Genomic DNA, 13730 nt, shown 5'->3' with positions numbered 1-13730 from the left:
GAAACAGGCTATATTATTTTTTTCATTTCCTTCCCTATTTTATTAATTTAATTGTATCGTGTTAGTGCTAGTCTGATATCTACCATGATGTTGGCCAACTTTTAATGTGGCATGAACACGACTCCGAAATGAATTTTAGAGTGCTAGATATTATTAAAAAAAATATTGGGTAATATAGAAGACTTTTTAGGAGTATGGGTGCCTTTTAAAAACACTTAAAAAGGTTTAAAGAAGCACAGTCACTACATAAGTTTTTGTATATCATGTTTATTTTCTTCTATATTTAACAATTTCGTGTTTATGAGGTCTGATAAATTACATTAAATACAGAATCACAACACTGTATTTAGCTCCCTCCTAGGAGAGACCTTGGTTCCCCTTTAAATATTATTATAAACTCTACTCAAGTCTGTCATTGAACAATGTTTTATTTCTCCTCCAATGCAAGTTGTGCCCTGGATGTGCCAAGACTGAACTGGATTGTGATGCCAATTGGTAATCTTTAATATACATTTACAAGAAAATTGACCACCATATGTAAAAAGGTGAACGCAAGTAAGAGGTGATTGCCAGTGTTTTCAATTATGTAATTTCTAAGTGATGGCATCCCTTTAATTCACAGAAGAACCAGAAGAAGGCAGACAGTGATACGAACGTTGCTTTCAAAGCCACACAAGGTCTTCCTCAGGATTCTATCAACAAGCTTCCTTACAGAGACCGAAATGTCAAAGAGCCCTATATGTTTTTGTGAATGCTCAGTCAATTTTGTTAGATTTGGAGATTAGAGTCAGTTTTTATAGTGGTTGCCTATGCATTATATAACCATATAATGCAACACAAGCCCATGTGTTTTCATCAAAGTTAGATCTTTTTCAGCTATAGCATGTGCTGTGTGGGTGTAATCTAACTCCTATATGTATTGCATTGAATGTTTTGGTTATTTAAGCAGCTCTCCAATTGATTAAGGATTGTGTTGATGAGTGCTTCCCTTTTTATCCTTTTTTTTATATATAACAAAGTGTGAGTTTTATGCAATTAGAAAATGAGAAGGGTATTTTCTTCCAAACAAAATAAAAGTGGTGGTGAAATGTTTAAGTGATTATCTTTACATAAAAAAAATTACACAAATGTGTGTTAGCTCATCTGTAAATTATGAGTCAAGTAGTTGGACAGTAACTGCAGCGACAACAATTGCTTGAGCGTAAATGTGTTTAATAATACTAACGTCAACATGATATTGTTTATACTGTAAGCTTACTTGAGCTGCGTTTTTGTCACCAATGCCGAACGTATTTCATCATTATTAATTGTACTTTTGTTAAGCCACCCTGCAGTGAAGTGGTATACATTGGTACTTTAGAGATAAAAATAACCACGAATAACATCATCACTATTTATCATATAATTATATGAGCTAGTTTGGATGTTGTTGTGTTATACCTGAACATCAAACTTAGTGTTTTCTTCACCTGCATTTATGAATTTAATACATCATTGCAGAGAGAAATTACGCAAAGGGTAATGCCCTTTTCTACCACTAAAGTAAGGCCATGCCAGGTTAAACGGAATGCATTTTCATGATTTTCATTCAAGAAACGCCAAACAACTAATTATCTTTCTCATAAAAATGTTAGCTAATCTCTTCCAGCCATTAGGACATTCCATGCAGTCCTCCACAGACTGGTCTTTAACGTTAAGGTGGCATGGAACGTCCTGGCATCTTTGAGTGTGCAAGGCAAAGACTAGAGGGTTAACCCTTATCATACCAGTGAGACCCAAGAATCATTTGATACCTAAGGCTGCCCTATGTCAGCTGGGGCCATATTTCGTGGCCCCACACTGACCCATGAGCTGTATGCCATGCTCAAACTGAGCACGGTGAACTGTCCTTTAAATTAATTTAAATCCTGACCAGAATGACTTAATGTGGGCAGGAGATGCCCAGAATGTGATTGACAATTGACAGGGAGAGCACGCAGGAGCTGCAGCATGAAAGGGAGATCTCCATCTCATTCTACAATCACCCAGTAAAGCGTGCTGACAGAGCCTTCTGTACAGTGTAAGTTAGCAAATCCCTCTGCTGGTGTCAGTACTGATGTCATCAGAGGGAACCCTTCTGTGTTAAGGTTTAGGGCTAGTTTTAGAGTAGGTTTAGGGTTATAGTTAAATGTAGAGTTAGGTAAGGATTAATGCTATCGTATGGTCAGTGCTGTTTTATGGTTAGGTATAGTGTAAGGTCAAGATTAGTACAGTTAAGGTAGGTGCACAGTTAAGAGTAAATGTAAGAATAGGGCTAGCACTCATTACAAAAAAAAGAAATATTTAGATCCAAGGCATATGAAACATTTACCAATCAGGACTAAAATGTGAATCTATTGTAACTTATTTAAAATTGATCATAAGCAAAAACTGTGGTGACAAAAATAGTTTTTCAACTTTTTAACATTTTATTCAAACTTAATGTTGTGTTATAAATCCATGATTATAGCATATTAAAATAATGCAATAATGCAATGTCTGGTCTTTAAAAGACAATATATAATATGTATGGGTGCAGATGAGAAACCATCAAACTAGGATGGAACAAATACATAATACAAATTCTAGTTTGTATTTTGGGTCAGAAGTGGACAATTTCTTCTGTCCTCCGGGTTAATAATATTTTACCGTGTTATTTATTTTTCAGCTGTTTATTAAAGTAACTGGTGTCTTGGCAAATTTGGCCTCACCTGCTTTGCCAGGCTTGAGACTAACAGGCTGGAATGCAGCGGTAAGAATGGAGGAATCAGCGACATCTGCATCGAGACCTTCCTTCCGGCGCCAACACACCAATATCACTGCCAACAGCAGCACTAGAAACACTGCCACTGCCACCACTCCCACGTACATTGCCACGTCTTCAGGAGCACCCACAGCTGCACCACCCAATGGAAGAGAAAAAAAAAAGAAAAGTAACTCGTGCGCAGTAGGTCAGTGAAATGAATATTTAGTGTCAGCGTAAACATTGGCATTCATGCAGTTACATTGTGGTTTAGCAACATTTTTCTGAAACATTTTGTATCAAACGTCACCCAATAAAAGCTCGCACTGCTGTCAGACAGACATGAATGTAGCAGACTTTTTTTTCCTCATTTATTGACTATTCCTCAACTAATTCTAATTCTTTCCACAGGGTTTCAGTATTATTTTCATCGTAAATATTAAATTCCGAGATTAGTTTAAGCTTACCTGATGGATACACATCAAGTCCATCTAACTGGGCTATCAAAGGCAAAGTCTGCGCACCATAGCCACTGCAGCTCATTATAGCGATTATGGCGCGAAACGATTTTGGACACTGCCCCCGCACACATTTTATTGTCATATTGCATCATATATCCAGCCTTGGCAATGAGAGGCTGTGATCACTGGGCTAATTGCCTTGAGGTTGGTTCATGTGGTTTAAGGTGACAGGAGACCTGCTGTTTGGCAAAATGATCAAAAGTGGGTCAAATTCTCTGAGTTACAATAAGCTGAAGTGGTCATGGTGTTTAAAACGCCCTTTTTATGCTATTGCCTTAATGATGTGCAGGTGTGTACACATTAGCTTGCACTTAAAAGGCCCAACTTTAAATGCCCAACAAAATACGTTTATTTTTGAGAAGAAAACAGTTAATGTGCTGCAAATTACACATATATCAAAGGCCTGAATCGCCAGTAGTGTTTATCTCCATGCATCTGTCAGTGTTATTCACGGAAGTGAGAATTCAAAGTGAATTTCAAATTTAAGGTCAAAATAGACGAACTGCAAAAATGATCTAAGTCAGCAATGCTTTCAGTTCAGCTACTCTGGCCTTATTTGTGAAATTCACTTTGAATTCATGTCTAATTCTCACTTTAGTAAATAACTCCGTGTGGAACACATTATCCATAAACCTTGTGAATACCCAGACCGCAGCAGAAATGTACATCAGTGTACAACAAACCCCGTTTATCAGCTCATACATGTCAACAGTACGAGCAATATTTTCTACTACAACTCCCATATTCCTTTTTTTGCTGGCTGAGAACTGTGGCAGTTGTAGTCCAAGAACCCCCAGGGAGATTCAGCACCAGCGGTCTACAGTTTTTTTTTTTTACATTGTGGTGTAAATGAGACAGTCAAATGGACATGAGATCCACCTGCAGAGCTAACCATGCTGATTAATTAAGACCTGCTCCTTTAAGATATATGAGTCTGCAGTGCAATGGTTTAATAAATGCATAGTATTCTCAAGTGACACACGTAAGAGTCACACAAGGTCATGGGAGTCTATTGCATCTTAGTCATGTACATACCTACATTTGACTTTACAATGTTCAAAGGGATGGTTACAGCTGCGTGGAAAAAAAATGTATTAGCTCATAGAACAAAAATCAACATTTCAGGTCCCAGGAGACCTTAATCAGGATTAAAAAATTTAAAGGGGCAATTAATTATTCTCTGAAATGTTATAAACTCTTTCACTGCAGCAGAGGTTACTGCAGAGGTCAGCCGTATATTGCTGCTTTCAAAGAGGAGGCTTTTCACCTCTTCTGCTTAAAATGAAATAAATGTTCTCATGCAAAGGAGAAAATGATGCATGGCCTACAGGTAAACACACGTGATGAGCTGAGCCACATGCAAATCATTAGTCCAGATAGCCATATCCATGGTGTGTGGCTCAATCCACAAGACCCACATTTATAGGTAGCAACAAATTGAAGAATATTTTAGGGGTGAATTGAGCTACACATTTTTGCACCAATGGCTTACACTGACAGTGTATCCAATCAGTGTGACTTATTACATTTGAAATCATAAAAAAAAAAAGAGAGACCCATCTGAGATTTCATATGGGAGAGAAAATACACCCCTAGAAGAAGACTCTGTAAGTAATTGTGCATAACTTATTTTACATCTAATATCCGCTAGTATACAAATTTTAGAAAAATGTTTATCACAATGGATTTAAAAATATTAAGGTAAAAATAAATTATGGCAAGGCCAAAACAAATTGCTAAACCTGTTATTTCCAAGTATTTTAATAAAAAAATACACATAAAATGTATTTAAAACCAGTGATGCAAAACTAGATCATAAAGTAATAGCAAGGTTTAGTTTAGAATACATTTCAAGTTACCTAAAAATAAACATTATGTACATTTCTTGAATTTTAATTTTTCTTTTTGCCCATACTTTGCATAACTTTTGGGGCATATTTAGATAGACATTAAAGAGCCACAGGTGGTTCAGGAATATTAGTATAGAAACACAAATAACATTTGTACCATACAATCGCTGTGACTAAATTGGTGAGATACCCATTTTATCGTCTGGTATTTTGAATGCAGATTCCCACAATGGCAGCAGATTGTAAAGATTCTGAATACTTTTTTTTTTTTTTCCTAAATGCTTTCCAGCACCCTATTTCACTTTTTTTGGATACTATTCAGGAGTCCTGATTACAAATCTCTGTGCAGACATCTGTCCAGATCACAGGGAGAAGGTATGGCCATACGATAATGTACAGTCTCTCTGTAAAGGGAATAACTAGAGTTCTAAATGTGCAATTACCTTCTCCATCAAGACCTACGGTGGAGTTGGGAATCAAACTATAAGGGGGTTCTTGAAATATATACTTCTTTTTTTATTGTTCTTGTAATATATTTTACATTGTATTGCAACTCAGTACAACAAAACAACAAAAAATAGAAAACCAGCTACACATAAACACTTGATAGTAGTAAAGGGGTTGAGCTGGTACTTTGCTTTTGTTCAAAACAATATCCGATTTATTAACCATTACAAAAATGGAAGCCCCCATGTTTGATAACAGGTGGCTTTTAAAAAAGAATTAATAGATACAAAAGCATTGTCTGCATGCTGCTCTCCAGTAAAATTCATTATAAAAGGGCAAATTGTTGCCAAGGAAAGTAAAGTATATTAAGTGGCTTTTAGCAGCATGTATAGCTGAGGCTAAATGTCGCAATAGCGAAGGTGAAAATAAGTCTGTGTCTGCTAAATGTCTTTCGAAAAAGTGTTAAGCGAAAGTCAAAGTGTTAAGCGAAAAAGTTCTAAAATGGGAACAACTGCCATGGAAACAAATGGAAATCGCGCACACACTCCACTGTTAGAACTTTTCCTGAGTTTTTTTAGTGACCTCCATATAAATCTTTTTTCATAGCATGACTTATCGCCAAAGGCTAAACCAAACCAGGATAAGTAAACCGTATGGGGAGGATAAGACGCACACCTAACATATCTTCCCATGTGAGCAATACTTACTGTGCATACAGAGCTCACTTGTACAGTTGCGGGTCTCATTGTCAGCTCCCTGGCACTGCTGACCCCCATTCCTTGGAGGAGGCTGGGTACACTCTCTACTTCTCCAGTGGGTGCAATCCGAGGCACAGGCGGACCAGTAGCTCCACTCTGCCCATCCTCCGGTCACTGTATTGACAGCCCACCAGTAAAAACATAATCAGAGAACACTTGAGCACATCTAACTCACACTTTACATCTTAACAATTTGCCTGCTACAAAATTTCCACCGTGTGCAATCCACCTTCTATGCAATTCTGTCATTCACTGCTGTTCTTGTTAATTTAAAGCAAAGCGGTTTCTTCCCGAGAAAAATATACAGCTATCTTTGTCTGCTGGTCTCTCTCCAGGACAATGAAATCTCTTGATCTGCCAATAACATGTCTCCTTCTTTTCTTTTTACGTCTTGATGCAAAGCATTCTCAACTATGTCACCCACTGATAATAAACATACATATTTCCTTTTCCAGTCCTCTTTTATTACAAGATGCTCAGTTAACTCTGATCTTTTTTTCATTATTCTGGTCCATTATCTTGCTCTCCATAGCTCAGCATTTTATGGGTATGCTTGGTGTATTATAAGCAGCAATCAATCATTTTCCCCCTGTTTTTGGATACACAATATTCCAATTCCACTGTCTTATTAGTTACTCAGCAAATTAATGTCATCACACCATGGGAAAGATTTGCATTGTGTTCTGAAAAGTGGTGCGAAGACGTAAAAGTAGAGGAGTCACAAACGGAATGTGCACGCTGCTTCCACGGTTATTGTCCTAACTTTAGAACTTCACACCATTTTTTAGAACCCAACATGTTGATAAACCTCCCCCAGAGTTTTCTGGGCATATTATTTTACCTGGGCATAGAGTTGTACAAGCTGTTTTTTGAATGTTTTGCCCCTCGCAGAAGGATCCACCATTAAGAGGTGTGGGATTGGTGCAGCTTCGGCTCCTTTTTTGCCACCCTCTTCCACACGTCGTACTGCAAGGAGACCAGTCCGTCCAAGAGGACCACCCTCCATTTACTGGGTGGAAGAAGAAGAATTAAATGTAACAGTAGGTTGTGACTTTCAGAACCAGTGTCACCTGTTCAATGGACATGTCATATATATTTCATAAATGTTGAAAAATTCAGTTTTTGTCACATTACAACGGTTATTGACTACCTTCTTTGAGGACTACATTTACCCTTACCGTATACAGTGATGGCTGCAGAACTGCTTCTCCGCCGAGCCACTATATTCTTGGCCACACAAGTGTAATTCCCAGTATCAGCCAGCCGAGCCTGTCTCAGAACGAGGCTGTGGTCGGAACCAATGTAAAGGTTAGAATCCACTTCAGGGTCCAGTACTTCTTCATTTTTCAGCCATTCCACCTTGGACATGGAAAAGAAAATCATGGCAAGGCAGATCAAGAATATAAGAGAGAAAGAGATGGTAGGTATACAAGCAAAAACATAGCTTGCTCTACTTACAGTAGGTCTCTTATCCAAACCTCCCCATTACACCAAAACATATAAAACACTTACGTCAAGCAAGTCATTTTCACGTGTTTTACTATTTCTAATAAAGTTTTTATTACGGTTGAGTTTTTACTGAATTATTTTTGGTATATAGGGATAAAAATAATAATATTAGACATTACAGCATCTTCTTATTTGATTTGCAGTATTTTAGAGCCGACAAGAATGTTGTGAATTTAATATTGTGTGCAGGCTGTATTTCTTATTAGTCAGAGTAGGCAACTGCCTACAGCAGGTATTGGCAAGTTTTCGGCACTCCAGATGTTTTGGATTACACCTCCCATGATGTTTTGCCAGCATTATGGGTGCATTATGGGTGTAAGAGCATTTAAGGGGGATGTGGTCCACAACATCTGGAGTGCGGAAGGTTCATAATTTTGAAATTCGGAACATAATGGCATACTGAAGGCAATGTGGCTATTCTAGTTTGATGGCATACTCAAGGCAATGTGGCTATTCTAGTTTGCGTATTTTAGCCTCATGTTTATAATCCATTAAATAAAGAACTATAACAAAGTAATTGCACAATTTAGACCAAAATACAATGAAAACAGCTCAATTGCACTGGTTATTTTTCAGTGCAGCTACTGTGCCCTGAACGATACATTATCCTGGTCAGGTCACAGTTTAGCGAATACAGCCCATTTGTTAATGGAATGCAGTTCATGGTTTAGCATTAACTCCTGCTTGTTAAAATACAATTTATCTAATCTTCTGATGGAAACATAATTCAATAATAACTTCCCAGAATGTACGTTGACTATATCAGCAAAATCCCCCCTATATCAGACCAAGCCAGCTTGTATCCTGAAGGTTCTAAAGGAGACTTTTTATTTTCATTACTTTAGTAAAAGCAGTTAATTGTATCATTTAATTCTGAATATCACATCTAACCTTTTAATTCCTCAAATAAATACAATCTCAGCCTATTCCGTCCTTTTTTTCTGCTAATTAATGTTAAGAAACCCAGCTGCTTATTGTTTAGTATTTCTAGAAAGTAATTCCTGTTGTTAATAATTTCACGTTCTGTATTTAAGTTTGCAAAATCTAATAATAAAGAAATAATCAGAATGTAAAAATAGCTTGCCCTCTACGTGATTTAATTCGAGTGGAAACAGTGATTGCGTCGGCTTCATATTCCCATTACAAAAAATGTGCTGTGTGCTCACTCTTCGTCTCTCCATCTGCTGTAAGGATGGTCAGACGGAGGTCAGAGGCGTAAGCGGTTTATCATTTATCTCTAAAATATCATTTTCATTGATTCTTTATTTGTGCCTGGATATTTTTTTCCTTGCACTCATTGCATTAGTAGGTCCGGCAAGACAAATTCATAAAGATCTCTTGTTTTCTGCGTGTGCTCTTTAAATTATATTTGCCGTGCGTCATTGCCTTTTTATCTCTTTTTGGGTTTTTTTAAAGAACATTTCTGGTTTTAAGAGAAGGAGAAAAGAACTATGTTGTTGTAAGCCAATGTATTCAGAATTGTTTGAACAATTAAAACCATAGTGTTGCAGATAAGAAAGTACATTATAATATAAAGTACACTACACTATAATAACATTTTAGATTATTATTTTTTTTGCAAACTACTATTTATTAAACCATTGCTCTGTGAAATGGAGGTATACATTTACTCACATATGGATATTTTTCCCTGTTAACTTCCATTTAGACATACAGAATGGCCCCTTCCCACCAAACAACACCTAAAGATGTGTTTTCACTATGCATTGAATAGCAATATAAACTAGAATAGTCCAATACTCTCAGAATGATTTTCACTCTGCGGAGAAACATTTCTCTGCCAAGGCTAGATGATGAACCTCTGCGTCTCTGCAGAAGGACTGTAAATGGAATTCCTCTTCTCCAACACTATGAGCTGAGATGAACAAAAGAAGGGTCCGTAGCTGTTGTACAACAACAAAACAACAACTCCCTTGATTCTTTGCCAGCATGTTTGCTTTACAGAAACTTTTGGTGGTCGCATATTCTACTTGCAACTTCGTGCACAGTCCTGATATAACTGAGAATTCATTGCGTATAGTTCCACTGTGATTTAAAGGGTAGCAGTTCATTGCTCCCACTATTAGTTGGGATATAACCGCTATTATGGTGAGAATAGATCAGCTTTATTACAACTACACACAATATCACAATCAGCCACCTTGTGCATGCTTGAACTTCCTATAAGTGAACCCACAAAACCCCATGGGGTTTACACACTGAAGTGGGAATTGTGGAGAATCGACAAAGGAATTGCAAATTTTAAGCTGACACAGCTGAACCAGAAAAAAGCTGAGTTACAGAAAATATCTAATTCGCCTCTTTTGACCTATTGCAATTCCCTTGCCAATGTTATACAGTTGCTGGTTAAGCGAATAAACCCATGAGTCTGTAGCATTGAGTAACTCGATATTTTAATGGACCGTGATTAATAAGAGTGATAGTTAATATAAAAATTGGAGTTTAGACAGATCATTTATATGAAAGTTTATTGCGGTTAATGTAAACAGTATTTAACCTAAGTACTTGGTGTCCTTGGCACACAGAAAGGATGTTATTGTTATTGATTGTTGGATTAAGAAGCTTCAGAGCAATCACTTGCCATCATATATATAAAGGAACACTATAGCATTACACAAACCTGTATTCATAACGCTATAACTCTCTCCTCTGCCTTTATTTTCAGCCCTCCCATCTGAATAAAAAAAAATGGAAAAAATTTTACTCACCTTTTTTCCAGCACCAATATCCATTCTCTGCAGCCGCTTACTCCACCTCCCACGATATCATGTCAACTTTCCCAATCAGATGAAAGTACAAGGAGTGGTGCAGCGCCTGAAGTGTGGTTAGAAAATATATATAAAAGCAGGGAGAAAAAGAAAAAAAAAAGGGGAAATACATCGTGTAGTATGTCACTGTCCAAATTAATAGAACAAAAAAAAAAAAAAGAGTACACTCACAATTTTCTGGAGCTAAAATTGTAGCTCCAACTTGAACGCCCAAGGCTCCAGGAAATTGTGAGTGTATTCCTTTTGTTTGGACAGTGACATACTACACTATATATTTTCTCTTTTTTTTTTCTTTTTCTCCCTGCTTTTATATATATATTTTTAAGGACACTTAAGGCGCTGCATCACTCCTTGTACTTTCATTTGTTTGTGGACGGGGCGAGAGACCCCGGCTCCGGTGATTTAGCTGCCATTTGGATTGTTCCAGTTATTGCTTAGCGCTGAATACCCTTTAGCTTTTTCAACTTTCCCAATGCTCCTCAAAGAGGAGCATTGGGAAACAAAAATGCATGTGTGCCCAGTGCGGCACTTCTCCAATAAAACGATAGCTAGCTGTGAGAACCGAGTATGGAATCTGCTGCATTTTAAGTACAGATCGCCACAATGGCAGCAGAATGTACAGATTATGACTTCTTTTCTTGAATGTTTCCCTGCACCCTTTTTACCTCTCTCACTTCTTTGGATGCTATTCAGGAGTCCTGAATACAGTTCAGACGTTTGTACAGATCACAGGGAGAAAGTTTGGACTTCCAGTAATTTACAGTCTCTCTGTAGGACACGGAGGGAATAGGCAGAGCTCTAATTGTGCAATTACTTTCTCCGTCAAGTAACATATTCTTGCGATATGTTCTTGTAATATATTTCAACACTTAATGGTAGTAAACGGGTTGAGCTGGTACTTTGCTTTTGTCCAAAATTATATCGGATTTCTGAACCATTACAAAGATGGAAGCCCTCATGTTTAATAACAATTGATGTATTTTAGAGTGATAGTGTCAATCAGATACAAAATCATTGTCTGCATGTTACTCTCTAGTTTGACTCAGTTCTCACAATGGAAGCTCCTTTAGTAGACAGCCACTAGAGGCTAATTTTACCCTTATCTACTAAACGGCAATGTTTTACCATGCAGGGTTAAAACAAAATGACCACTCCACCCAGTTTGAGATGAAGTGATCTGGATGCCTTAAATATATTAGGAGAAGAGGAGAACTCATGAACTAAGAATAGGATGACAGATAAAGCATGTCGTAGTGTCACCAGTCTTCAGGACAAAGGAGAGTCTTGTTCATAGACATAGACAAAGACTGAGTAACTCAGCTGTCAATCCAGTTAAACCCCAGTATCACAAAAGCATATACTGTTTAAAACTTTTAAAATTTCTAGCCATTTTGTTTCTAGTACAAAAATATGTTTTTTAGCTGATGAAATAGCTCAGTGGTTACTACTCCAGCCTCCGTATTTTAGAATCAAAGGCTTGATTTTCAGCAAAGTCTGCTCAGCTTTTCATCTTTCTGAGGTCAATACCTGGGTACCTTTATGTTAGGTAATAAATAAACATATCTAGACCTCGCAACACACTTTCAATCTAGAGAAAAGCTAAATACTTTGTTAATACTATTCAATACTGGATCCTGAGCAAATATATGTAGTCATATTACAGACCTGATGCTCCAACATAAAGTCAAAGAGAGAGCAGTTTTACCGCTCACAAACATGTGAGTTGTATTCAACTTTTTACAGTCACCTTAAAGCTGTGCATAGAGAGCACATTTTCTTCTTAAATGTCCTCATCTGTGACCTGAAAACACCAAGTCCATCATGGAGGATAAGTGTTAAATTATGCATTCAACCGTGTTTTGTGCTATTTAGATTTTGTATGTTTTAACTCTATTTCTGCCTGAGCTGATATGTGTTCATGAGTTTGTCTGATGAAAGATTTTAGGATGATTAACATGTTTAAAATATTATAATTTAATATTGTTTAATGGCTTTCATACACTAATTATTTTTGTACATTTCGAATTTCCATCAACATTTTTTTCTCTCTGTTCACAGAGTTCACTAAATTGAATAAAATTATGTATGATCTACCTTATTATAGTCAGTTAAAAAAGTAAGCCTAATAGTGTAGTATATTTGTTCATGTATAATTAAAGTAAAGCGAGTAAAACCTCACAGATAGAGAGTGTGGGATACACACAGAGACATTTTCATGCCCTTTGTTTTTTTTTATCTTTTTTTCAGAATGTTTTGCATGGACAGCATTCCGCCAAATTTCTGACCATCCCCAATTTTTTTTTTTTTGCCTGAACTGATTCGGCTGAACGGATTGTTTTTCACCATGAACAAGTCTATGAAGTTCTATGTGTCAAACTATAGAGGATCTGAAACAGTTATAGTGCCTGATTAAATGGAATACCCCTTGCTTTACAACGATGACTCTAGTGCAGTCTTAATTTGTTTGTTTCTGCATCGTCATTCACAGTTCATTTCTACCCTTACTTTCACGTCTAGTTATGTAAAAGCAATCAAAGCTATGTGGATAACGAATGGTGACATTTTGGTGGCACTCACCTCTGCAGGAGGAATGCCCTCAGGGGGTTGACACAACAGCGTCACCTCCTGGTCCAATGACACTTCTCTCGACGTTGGCTCTTGCTCAAAATTCTTCCTGAGGTCTGAATAAAAGAACAATCCACAGCATGGTCGTGACAATGGGAAAAGAAGAAAAGAATCACATCAACATAATAGCCTACATTAGAACTGGACAAGCAGAAGTCGACTGGAAATAGCTGTAAATCTGCACAGCAAAGGCTGGCAAAATCTATAAACACCAAAGGTACAAACAGGAAGCTTTGCAGACAGACTAATGGGAATAATGCTGCAAAGTCCCTTAGCTGGTGCATTAAAAGCTGCAGGAAGCATATACCCAAAGGAATGTACATTTAAATTTTGCCTTTGTATTTTTGTATTTCAAATCTATATTCCTTAATATAGGAAACTCATTGTTGACTGCTTTGTTTTATAAGTTACAACCTCACTCTAAGCTTCTTTTACTAAAATGACATTGCAAACTCTTTGAACATGGGTAA

At 37.1% G+C, this 13730-nt stretch overlaps 1 protein-coding gene across 3 annotated transcripts in view; it reads right to left on the bottom strand.

Annotated features, from left to right (window-relative positions):
* The window catches only part of UNC5A (unc-5 netrin receptor A), a 296264-nt gene that overhangs the window by 23264 nt on the left and 259270 nt on the right, over positions 1-13730 (bottom strand). For 2 of the 3 annotated variants that reach the window (XM_063447287.1, XM_063447288.1), the window contains exons 4-9: positions 13213-13316; positions 7516-7696; positions 7179-7346; positions 6287-6451; positions 4318-4356; positions 2730-2915 (exon numbers count right to left, since the gene is read on the bottom strand). In XM_063447287.1, coding sequence (XP_063303357.1) covers positions 2730-2915; positions 4318-4356; positions 6287-6451; positions 7179-7346; positions 7516-7696; positions 13213-13316 — 843 coding nt within the window. The remainder of the gene's footprint in view (positions 1-2729; positions 2916-4317; positions 4357-6286; positions 6452-7178; positions 7347-7515; positions 7697-13212; positions 13317-13730) is intronic. The other variant, XM_063447289.1, reaches the window with a different exon arrangement.

Source organism: Pelobates fuscus, chromosome 3 (genome assembly GCF_036172605.1).
Source record: "Pelobates fuscus isolate aPelFus1 chromosome 3, aPelFus1.pri, whole genome shotgun sequence".
In the NCBI taxonomy this organism is placed as follows: domain Eukaryota; kingdom Metazoa; phylum Chordata; class Amphibia; order Anura; family Pelobatidae; genus Pelobates; species Pelobates fuscus.
Note: the sequence above shows the minus strand (reverse complement) of the source record. Positions and strands in the feature narration are given on the sequence as shown.